General features: G+C 39.7%; 1 protein-coding gene across 1 annotated transcript in view; it reads right to left on the minus strand.

The window, feature by feature from the left end:
- Positions 1-10,405, minus strand: part of Nkain3 (sodium/potassium transporting ATPase interacting 3) — a 377,140-nt gene extending 366,735 nt beyond the window's left edge. The window contains exon 1 of the mRNA XM_052175775.1: positions 10,247-10,405. Coding sequence (XP_052031735.1) covers positions 10,247-10,405 — 159 coding nt within the window. The remainder of the gene's footprint in view (positions 1-10,246) is intronic.
- Positions 10,406-12,603: the final 2,198 nt, after the last annotated feature.

The raw sequence follows: 12,603 nt of genomic DNA on the forward strand, positions 1-12,603 counted from the left end.
AAGGTGAAAAGACTCAGCATAAAAGTCATAGACTATATAAAAAGAAGAAATTGGGCAGAGCACAGGCATGCATGTCTTATTTACTGTGCTCTCTTCTAGACATGTTACTGTTTCAAGTTCTTGCTACCTTAACAGTGGATTATAACATGGAATTGTGATCTAAAACAACTTCTCTGCCCCTTAAGGTGCTTATATCAATATATTTTGTCATAGGAAATGAAACTAGGGCATTTCATATTTGAGACAAATATTCTCTCTCTCTCTCTCTCTGTGTGTGTGTGTGTGTGTGTGTGTACTTTCTTTTGACCCTATAAATGGTGTCCTGAAGTAGATTTTAATATTAAAAAAAGTATATAAAATGGCTGTCCTGTAAGTCACATGAGTGACTCAAGGGGCAGCAGCTTTTCAGTGGCAGGAAAAGGAGACGCGAATCTGAAAGCTAAAGACAATTCCATTTTGGACTACAAGAGAAATAGAAGCATAAAACTGTGTTACTTATGCTGCATATATAATACAATGTGAGACTTTTTTTTTTTGGTTTCTTGGATTTTTTTTTCTTTGAGACAGGGTTTCTCTGTACAGCCCTGGCTGTCCTGGAACTCACTCTGTAGACCAGGCTGACTTCAAACTCAGAAATCCGCCTGCCTCTGCCTCCCAGAGTGCTGGGATTACAGGTGTGCATCACCACCACCCGGCTACAATGTGAGACTTTTAATTGTAAGTAAATGACAGACATTTTGAATGAATGAATAAATAAATAAGGGATGGTAGGAGAGAAAGGATGAAAGTAACTTAGGGGAAGAGGAAGTGAAAGGGGAAGGAAGAGGAAGTGGGAGTTATGGTCAGACATAAAGTTCATCAGGAGATCAGGGATATTATTGATTTTATCCTCTTAGGGAGCATATGATAGGTTTTAGTTAACAATTTAGGAAAGCACAAAAAAATCTCACTGGGAAAGGCAAGGGTTGGAAGTTCATAGGAAATTTCATATATTGAAGAAATGTAGCAGAAACCTCAATCAAGCAGTGGTTATGGAGAAAGGGCACATGTTGAGTATAAAAGTCACCAGAACTAGTCTGTGTCTCCAACAGATACCTGAAACTTCACTGTCTGGTCCTGGGGCCTTAGTAGAGTAAAAATAACAAAAAATAAAGTTATTCAACATTACTACTATTAAAACAGTCTGGAGATTCCTCAGAAAACTGGGCACCACACTTCCGGAGGACCCTGCTATACCACTCCTGGGCATATACCCAGAGGATTCCCCAGCATGTAATATGGATATATGCTCCACTATGTTCATAGCAGCCCTATTTATAATAGCCAGAATCTGGAAAGAACCCAGGTGTCCCTCAACAGAGGAATGGATGCAAAAAATGTGGTATATATACACAATGGAGTAATATTCAGCCATTAGAAACAATGAATTCATAAAATTCTTAGACAAATGGATGGGGCTAGAGAACTTCCTAAGTGAGGTAACCCAGTCTCAAATGAACACTCATGGTATGCATTCACTGATAAGCAGATATTAGCCTAGAAGCTTGGAATACCCAAGACACAATCCACATATCAAATGATGCCCAAGAAGAAGGAAGGAATAGTCCCTGGTTCTGGAAAGGCTCAGTGCAGCAGTGTAGGGGAATACAGAACAGGGAAGTGGGAAGGAGTGAATGGGGGAACAGGGGGAGGGAAGAGGGCTTATGGGACTTTTGGGGAGTGGGGATCCAGGAAAGGGGAAATCATTTGAAATGTAAATAAGGAATATACCAAATTAAAAAATAATAAAAAATAAAATTTAATTAATAACTTCCTATTCTGCAGATACTAAGGCATCTTATGCCATCCCCAGTAAATCTCTTTCTAGTAGATCATATGATATTCAATAGTAGAACAGGAATTGTTTAGCCCCACTGTAAAGTGAGGAATATCAAATACTCTTTACTTCTTGTCAAGTTCCAAATCTTTACATCTATGAAATGAGAAAAGCTATCACAAAGTTTATCTTGATATTCCAGTGCTATAACTGGTATGTTTTTCAAAGCAAATGATAGTTTTTGATTGTAAACAGATTGGGATTAAAAAAAAAACTTAAAGATGATATTTAAGTCATTTTTTCTAATGTTGTTAATCTACAACATTGCAAAAATTCCATGGTATATTTTATATTTACAGGCCTGATGTCTGTCTTAGAGGATGATAGTCCTACTTATAATTATTTACATTATTATAATTCATTACTTACCATAATGTAGCCTGTATTGCTGTCTTATCTTTATAGAAATGACAACTTAATACTATGAATGCCTTAAGTTAGATGTAGGCCCCATTGTGCACTTCAGTGAGTGCCCTGCCTCACAGTAGGCTGACCATCTTGGCAAAACTTGCAAGATGCATAAATGCTTGAAGTGTATCTTGACTAGTGAGACACATTCAATTATAACAATTTGGAAACAAAAATATGAGTGTATTTTAAGCCCCATTGTAGTCATGGTGTTATACTACCCTATGGTAATGAAAATGGTGCATTACTATGTTTAATGATTAAATAATTATGGTAGATAGGTTTACTTTCTATGGTTAGTGGTGGTTTCATTGGTATTAATGGTACCTGAATAGACTGATGGACTATGAACAAATATCAAATCTCATTATAGCATCAAGTGTTTCATAAAGCCTTATATTCCATCCAAACTGTGCCTTAAATTTATTATACCATGGGTGATTCTGTCATCTTAGACTTATAAGCATGGCTTTTCTCTAGGTGAAGCATTTTTGAATTTTCTATTTTACAGATTGAGGTTTATTCCAAAATTGAGAATTTCAGAGGAAGATCAGAAATACCATTTAAAATCATTTAAAGTGCTCACAAATTATTTCATTCATTTTTCATTCTTAATAGATTGATCATAGTGCTTATATGAAAAGACATGAGAATACCCCACCACCGTCCACCTTGCCCACACCCAGAGATAGCATGATCACCCCTGCTATCTGGAGTTCTGACACCCCTGGGCTCACAGGTGATTTTTCTCCCCCAGCCCAAATGCCTGGCTTAACTGGGACTCCCCCCCCCCCACAATCCCCTTGGGGACAAGAAGACACAAGACCTGCCGCCCTGATGAAGGCACAGCTTCCTTCTGATTCATATTGCACTCAGAAGAAGATTGTGTGCTCTACACCCCTACTAGTACCCCTACTCCCCAACCCTGCACACACCCAGAGACAGCGTGACCCCCCCCCCCAGGAATTCTGACACCGCCAGGCTCACAGGTGAGTCTGCCCCTTCTGCCCCAAATCCTGGCCTAACTGGGACACCTCCCCACCCCTACCTGCTAGGGACTCAGAGGACACAGGACCTTCTGCCCTGCCAAAGATACTTCTTCCAGTCCATAACTCTGCAGGGGAGCAGATCTTTTGCTCCAGCATCCCCTGACCTGCCCACAACAAAAGTAAACTTGACTCTCAGGAATTCTGCAACAGCCCAGTTCACAGATCAGGTGCTCCAGACCCCCTCCTACACCTAGAGACAGCCTATCACAAAGAAGGCCCACCATAACCAGGCTTAGATGAGGGCAGGCTCCAGTCAGAGACAGCAAGGCTAGTTAACATCAGAGAAAACCAGATGACCAGAGCCAAGAGCAAGAATATAAGCAAGAGAAACCAAACCAATGCCACATGTCACCATCAGAGCCCAAGCAAGTGAAAGTTCAGTATGACAAAACTTCAAGTCTCTGGTGAAAGAAATTGAAGAAGAGCTCAGAATATGGAAAGTTCTCCCATGTTCACGGATTGGCAGGATTAATATAGTAATTAATATAGTAAAAATGGCCATCCTACTGAAAGCAATCTACATATTCTATGAAATCCCCATCAAAATCCCAAATCAATTATTCAAAGAACTAGAAAGAGCAATCTGCAAATTCATCTGGAATAACAAAAAACCCAAGGATAGCAGAAACTATTCTCCACAACAGAAGATCTTCTGGGAGAATCACCATCCCTGACCTTAAGCTCTACTACAGAACAATAGTGATAAAAACTATTTGATACTGGTACGGAGACAGGCAGTAAAATCAATGGAATAGAACTGAAGACCCAGACATGAACCCACACACCTATAGTCACTTGAGATTTGACACAGGTGCTAAAAATATTCAGTGAAAAAAAGACAGCATGAATAAATAGTGCTGGATCAACTGGAGGTCAGCATGCAGAAAAATGCAAATGGACCCATTCCTATCTCCTTGTACAAAGTTCAAGCCCAAGTGGATCAAGGACCTCCACATAAAACCAGACACACTGAAGCTTATAGAGAAGAAAGTGGGGAAGAACCTTGAACACATGGGCACAGGGGAAATTTTTCTGAATAGAATGCCATTGGCTTATGCTCTAAGATCAAGAATTGACAAATGGGACCTCATAAAACTGCAAAGCTTCTGTAAGGCAAAGGACACTGTCAATAGGACAAAATGGCAACCAATAGATTGGGAAAAAATCTTTACCAATCTTACATTGAACAGAGGGCTAATATCCAATGTACACAAAGAACTCAAGAAGCTAGACTCCAAAGAGTCAAATAACCCTATTAGAAAATGGGGTACAGAGATAAACAGGGAATTCTTAACTGAGGACACTCAATGGCTCTGAAGCACCTAAAGAAATGTTCAGCATACTTAGTTATCAGGGAAATTCATATCAAAACAACCCTGAGATTTCACCTTACACCGGTCAGAATGGCTAAGATGAAAAACTCAGGGGACAGTGGATGCTGGAGAGGATGTGGAGAAAGAGGAACACTTCTCCTTTGTTGGTGGGATTGCAAGCTGACAAAAACCACTCTGGAAATCAGTTTGGCGATTCTTCAGAAAATTAGACATAGTACTATCTGTGGACCCAGCTATACCACTCATGGGCATATATACCCAGAAGATGCTCTAACAGGTAATAAGTACACATGTTCTACTATGTTCATAGCAGCCTTGTTTATAATAGCCAGAAGCTTGAAAGAACCCAGATGTCCTTCAACAGAGGAATGGATACAGAAATTGTGGTATATATACACAAAGGGGAATTATTCAGCTATTAAAAACAATGAATTCATGAAATTCTTAGGGAAATAGATGGAACTAGAAAGTGTCATCCTGAGTGAGGTAAACCAGTCACAAAAGAACACATATAGTATGCACTCACTGATAAGTGGATATTAGCCCAAAAGCTCAAAATAAACAAGTTACAATTCACAGACCACAGGAAGCACAAGAAAAAGGAAGATTGAAGTGGGGATGCTTTGGCTCCTCTGAGAAAGAGAACAAAATACTCACAGGAGCAACTATGGAGAAAAAGGGTAGAGCAGGGACTGAAGGAAATGCCACCCAGAGTCTTCCCTACTTGGGATTTATCCTATAAACAGTCACCAAACCCTGACAATATTATGGATGACAAGAAGTGCATACTGAAAGGAGCCTGTTAGGGTTGTCTTTGGAGGTGCCCTGCCATCACCTTACAGATACAGAGGCAGATGCTAGCAATCATAGGACTGAGTGTAGGGTCCCCAATGGAGGAGTTAGGGGGAAGACTGGAGGAGCTGAAGGAGTTTGCAGCCCCATGAGTAGAACAAGGACGCAGGCCAACCAAACACCCCAGGACTCCCAGGGACTAAACCATCAACTAAGGGATACACATGGTTTTAGCCAAAAGTTTGGCAGAGGAATGCTTTGCTGGGCATTAGTGGAAGGAGAGGTCTTTGGTCCTGTGAAGGCTCAATAGATGCCCCAGGTTGGTGAAATCAAGGTGGGGGGGGGGTAGGTAGGAGTTGGTCAGGTGGAGGGACATATACTTGGAGCCATGGGGTGGAAGAAGGGGTTGGGGGTTTTCAGGGAGGGAGGAAACTGGAAATGGTTTTAACATCTGAAATGTAAATGAAGAATATGTTCAATAAAAAAATTTGTTAAAAAAAAGAATCAGACATAAAACAAGTCTCAACAGATACAAGACGTTTGAACTAATCCTACACATTCTATCTGATCACCACAGACCAAGTCAAGTCTTCAACAACAACAACAACAACAGCAATAGAAAATCCACATACTCATGAATGCTAAACAACACTCTACTCAATGATAACTAGATCAGGAAAGAAAAAAAGAAATTAAAGATGTTTTAAAATTTGATGAAAATGAAGGCAGAGCATACCCATGCATATGGGATAAAATAAATGTAGTGCTAAGAGGGAAACTTACAGCTCTCAGTGCCTTTATAAAGAGATTGGGGAGTTCATACACTAGCAACTTAAGAGCACATCTGAAAGCTCTAGAACAAAAAGATGCACATACACCGAAAAGGAGATGGTAGGAAATAATTAAACACTGAGCTTAAATCAAGGAGAAACAAAGAGGACTATCCAAAGAAGCAACAAAACTAGGAGCTGGTTCTTTGAGAAAAACAAAATAGATTAACCATTAGCCAAACTAACTAGAGGGCACAGAGACAGTATCCAAATTAACAAGGTCAGAAATGGAAAGAGAGACATAACAACAGAAACTGAGGAAATTCAAAAAATCATCAGATCTTACTACAAAAGGCTATACTCAAGAAAACTGGAAAAATCTAGAGGGAATGGATGATTTTCTAGATAGATTCCAGGTACCAAAGTTAAATCAGGATCAGATAAGATATCCAAACAGTCCTCTAATCCCTTAGGAAATATAAACATTCATTAAAAGTCTCCTAACCAAAAAAGCCCAGGTGGTTTTAATTGCAGAATTCTATCAGACCTTTGAAGAAGAGTTAATACTAATACTTTTAAAACTATTCCACAAAATACAAAAAGAAGGAACACAACCTAATTTGTTCTATGAAGCCACAGTTGAACCAATACATAAACCACACAAAGACCCAACAAAAAATGAAAACTTCAGACAAAAACCTGTTTGAATATCAATGCAAAATACTCAGTAAAATTCTTGCAAACTTAATAAAAGAATAAAACAAGAGAATCATTCACCATGATCAAATAAGCTTTGTCCCAGTTATGCAGGGATGGCTCAATGTACGGAAATCGATCAACATAATCCACTATATAAACAAACTCAAAGGAAAAAAACTATATGATCATCTCATTAGATGCTGAAAAAAGCCTTTGACAAAATACAACACCCCTTCATTTTAAAAGTCTTGGAAAGATCAGGAATTCAAGGCAAATACCTAAATGTAGTAAAAGCATTATACCACTATACAGCAAACCCATAGCCAATATCAACTTAAATGAAGAGAAACTTGAAGCAATTCCACTAAAATCAGGAACAAGACAAGGCTTCCCACTCTCTCCCTATTTATTCAATATAGTAGTCGAAGTTCTAGCTAGAGCAATTAGACAAGTGAGGTCAAAGTGTCAACACCCTTCACAATAGTCACAAATAATATAAAATATCTTCACATGACCCTAACCTAGAAATTGAATGATCTGTGTGATAGAAAGTTCAAGTCTCTGAAGAAAGAAATTGAAGAAGACCTCAGAAGATGTCAAAATCTCCCATACTCATGTATAGGCAGGATTAACATAGGAAAAATGACTAGCTTACCAAAGCAATCTACTGATTCAGTGTAAATTCCAACTCAAATCTTAACTGAGATAGAAAGAGCAATTCTCAAATTCATCTGGAATAACAAAAAATGCAGGAGAGCAAAAATAAGTCTCAACAATAAAAAAAACTTCTGGGGTGGGGGGAGGGGGAATCACCATCCCTGAAACCAAGCTATATTACAGAGAAATAATGATAAAAACTGTATGGTATTGGTACAGATACAGGCAGGAAGATCAATAGAATAGAATTGAAGACCTGGAAATAAACCAACAGGCCTATGGTCACTTGATCCCTTACAAAGAACTCAAAACCATCCAGTGGAAAAAAGAAAGCATTTTCCACAAATGTGCTTGTTCAACTAGTGGTCTGTACGTAGAAGAATGGAACTCAATCAATTTTTATCTCCTTATACAAAGCTCAGGTCCAAGAGGATCAAAGACCTCCACATAAAACCAGATATGCTGACTCTAATAGAAGGAAAAGGGCGAAAGAGCCTTGAACACATCAGCACAGGGAAAATTTTCCTGAGCAGAACACCAATGGCTTATGCTCTAAGATCAACAGTTGACAAATGGGACCTCATAAAATTGAAAAGCTTCTGAAAGACAAAGGACACCACCAATAGGACAAAAAGGAAACCTACAGATTGGGCAAAGATCTTTTACCAGCCTTACATCTGAGAGAAAGCTAATATCCAAAATATACAAAGAACTCCATAGAGGTAGACTCCATAGAACCCAATTAACCTTCTTAAAAATGGAGTACATTCTCAACTGAGGAATGTTGAATGATCAAGAAGCCTCTAAAGAAAAGTTCAACATCCTAAGTCATCAGGGAAATGCAAATCAAACCGACCCTGAGATTCCACAGCACACCAATCAGAATAGCTAAGGTCAAAAACGCAGGAGACAGCAGATGCTAGCAAGAATGTTGAGAAAGAGGAACACTCCTCCATTGCTGGTGGGATTGGAAAACAATATGGTGCTTCCTCAGAAAATTATAAATAGTTTTATTTGAAGATCCAGGTATACCACTACTGGTACTCCAACACACACTTAATAGCAGCCTTATTTATAATAGACCGATGTCCCTCCGTGGAAGAATAGATACAGAAAATGTGGTGCATTTAAATAATGGAATAATATTCAGATAGTAAATATTATGACTTCATGAAATTTGCAGACAAATAGATGGAATGAGAAAATATAATTCTAAGTGACTTAACCCATACCCGAAAGGATATACATGGTATGTGCTCACTGATAAGTAGATATTAACCCCAAAACTCAGGATACCTGTAATACAACTCACAGACAATATGAGACTTAACAAGAAGGAAAACCAAAGTGTGGATGTAGTGGTTGAGAGGGATCTCTAAGGGAGAAGGGAGAGGGAAGGTAAAAAGGGAGGAAGGATCAGGTATGGGAAGATATAGGAGAGAAGTCTAGAAGGTCAGGACAATGAATAGAAATATTTAGCAGTGGGGGTGGGGAATGGGGAAACCAATAGAAAGTCCTAAAATCCAGGGAAGTGAGAGGTTCCCAGGACCCAACTAAGATGGCATTAGCTGAAATACCCTAACAAGTGGAGATAGACCCTGATTAGTACAGATGCAGATATTCACAGCCAACTCAGACTGAGCCCCCAGACTGCAATAGAAGAGTTAGGAGAAGAACTGAAGGAGCTGAAGGGGATTGTAACCCCATAAAAAGAACAACAATATCAACTAAGAGATGTGCTCCCCCCATTCCCCAGAGCTTGCAGGGACTAAACCACTAACCAAGGAGTATACATGGATGGGTCCTTTGCTCCAGAGGATTGCCTTATCTGGCATCAATGAGAGGGGAGGCCTGTTATGGATGAGTATGGTGCTGTTCTTGTGAACCAATCCCCTAATGAATAAAGGAGCCAATTACTGGGCGAGCAGGCAGGACTTCTGGGTTGGATGGAGGAAGAGAGGATGCAGGAGTTAGTTATTTCCTTTTGGAGCAGGGACAGCAGAGGGGTAAGATGCAGCTGCTATAGTTTCCTAGGATCCACCGCCAGAGTGATCAGATTTTAATAAGGTTTGCGAGATTAGGTTTTAGTTATGCCCAGAGATTGAGTTACCGTTGTTTCTGAGCTAAGTTTGTGTTGCATTTTCCTTCACACAGTGGCTTGTCTGGGTTCAAGAGAGAAAGTTATGGTGGCCAAGCGTGTGTTTGCTTAAGGTGCTCCACAAAGGCCGTGGGGGATTTGAAGTCCAGGGTTGGCAAGGGAGTGACCTGCCACTGGGAACCTAGCAAGCTGGGTGGAGATGTTTCGGGAGATATGGGCCAGTGAATCTCCATGAGACAAAAACAGGAAGGCCATTTCCGGCCAGTGTGTTGGCCACCCAGGCCAGTGGGGCAAAGAGATAGAGGCATAATGCAGAATGCGCTGAGCAGGTTAGACTTTTTACTGTTTCACTCAACAGAGGCCCTTGGTCCTGTGCAGGGTGGAAACCCTAGAATAGGATTATGTTAGAGGAGTAAGGGAGACATGGGTGGATGGGTAGCAGAGCACCCTCTTATAGACAAAGGGGAAGGTGTATGGGATGCAGGGGTTTGTGGAAGTTAGATCAGTAAGGTGGATAACATTGAAATGTAAATAAATATAATAAGCAATTAAAAAAAACTTACCACCATGATGTAACGTGGTCTATACTGAATGGTTCCAAACAGACCCAATATGACAACTATTATATGCAGGAAATTTCCAAGAATAGGTGCCCACTGGAAGCCAAGGAAGTCAAAGATCTGCCTCTCCAAGGCTGAAAGCTGCAACAAAAGAGAGTTCATTATTGCCTAATCCAGGCTCTGTCATACCATCTTCATCATTAGCTCCCAACTGCAGAAATTTGCATATTCAATTACGATCATGCTTGTGGACTTTCTCTTCTCTCTCTCTCTCTCTCTCTCTCTCTCTCTCTCTCTCTCTCTCTCTCTCTCTCTCTCTCTCTCCTATCTCTCCCTCTCTCTCCCCCCTCACTCCTTCCCCCCTCACTCCTTCCATCTCTTGCTTCCTTTTTCTTTTTCATGTGGTGCTGATGATCAACCTGAGATGGTCCTGTATGTTATACAAGGACTCTAACATTGGGATTTACCATCAGTTTCCATTGCTAAGACCTATTGAGCAAACTGTTTAATTCAGTTTTACTCAGAAAATCATATAAAGTAACTTGAATATTCTGAATTCAAGTACAGAGTTTTAAACCTGTCTCAAGTCAAGACCTAATTATACATACTTCTTAAATCATTTTCTACAGAAAAACATTCAGGCAGAGAATGTGTCTTAATCATTATTTTCCAAGAAGTGATTAGCTAGCCCAGCATACTTAGAACAATAACAGGAGCTTTAGGTGTTCAATAAAACCTGGTACCAAATTTGGATAAAACAAAACAAAACCTTATCTTCCTGTGTGAATTATATATAAGCAATTATGGTTTGCATAGGGAGAATACTCACAAAGCTTATGTGTTAAAATCTTAGTAGCCATGCAACAGTGTCATAGGTGGGGTGGGTGATAAGGGGTGGTTCCTCTACCGAAGAGTGGACTAATTTCATGATCTAATGGGTTATTTGGGAATTTCAAAGGTAAGTTCTTGTTGGAACATTAGGGGGATGACTTTGAAGTATGTATTTTTGTCCCCCTGTTTGGTTCTTCACTGTCTTGATGTGAACAGTTTTTCTTTAGCATGTGCTCCTCACAGTAGTGCTCTGCCTCATCAGAGACCTGAGACAATACAACCACTTGATCATGTAATACAATCTTTAAAACTATGAGCAAGTTAAAGCTTTCTTCCTATGCAAATCAAAACAGCCCTGAGGTTTCACCTTACACCAGTCAGAATGGCTAAGATTAAAAATTCAGGAGACAGCAGGTGTTGGCAAGGGTGTGGAGAAAGAGGAACACTCCTCCACTGCTGGTGGGGTTGCAAACTGGTACCACCACTCTGGAAATCAGTCTGGTGGTTCCTCAGAAAATTGGGCACCTCACTTCCGGAGGATCCTGCTATACCACTCCTGGGCATATACCCAGAGGATTCCCCAGCATTTAACAAGGATACATGATCCACTATGTTCATAGCAGCCCTATTTATAATAGCCAAAAGCCGGAAAGAACCCAGGTATCCCTCAACAGAAGAATGGATGCTAAAAATGTGGTATATATTCACAATGGAGTACTATTCAGCCATTAGAAACAATGAGTTCATGAAATTCTTAGGCAAATGGGTGGAGCTGGAGAACATCATACTAAGTGAGGTAACCCAGTCTCAAAAGGTCAATCATGGTATGCACTCACTAATAAGTGGATATTAGACTAGAAAATTGGAATATCCAAAACATAATTCACACATCAAATGAGGTACAAGCAGAACGGAGGAGTGGCCCCTTGTTCTGGAAAGACTCAGTATAGCAGTATAGGGCAAAACCAGAACAGAGAAGTGGGAAGGGGTGGATGGGAGAACAGGGAGAGGGAAGGGGGCTTATGGGACTCTCGGGGAGTGGGGGGGCCAGAAAAGGGGAAATCATTTGAAATGTAAATAAAAATTATATTGAATAAAAAAAAATCACACAAAAAAGCTTTTTTCCTTTAGTTAATTTCCTTAGGCATTTTATCCCAGTGGCTGGAAACTAACTAATATACTGTGTCAAATCTACTTGCTTTCTCTTATCTTTACTTGAGTGCTAGTAGTGATAAGAGCTCAAAACTTTTGCAATAAGATTTCTGCTCATTTAGTTACTCTAGGCCTGTGATCCTAATGTAAAAAAACAAAACACAAAGAAGCCTGAGTGAAATAGTCCTCTGAACCTTGTGAGTGCACTGAAAGAACACTTGGTAAAGTCTTTTTGAATACCCTAATAAAAAAATCATGGTACCATACCAGTTTTGGGAATACAATACAAAATTATATTCACATTATATATAATTAACTTTTAAAGCAATGCTTCAGTGAATTGAACTGCATACTTAAACCATTTATGATTGAAAAAT

Source organism: Apodemus sylvaticus, chromosome 3 (assembly GCF_947179515.1).
Source record: "Apodemus sylvaticus chromosome 3, mApoSyl1.1, whole genome shotgun sequence".
Lineage (NCBI taxonomy): Eukaryota > Metazoa > Chordata > Mammalia > Rodentia > Muridae > Apodemus > Apodemus sylvaticus.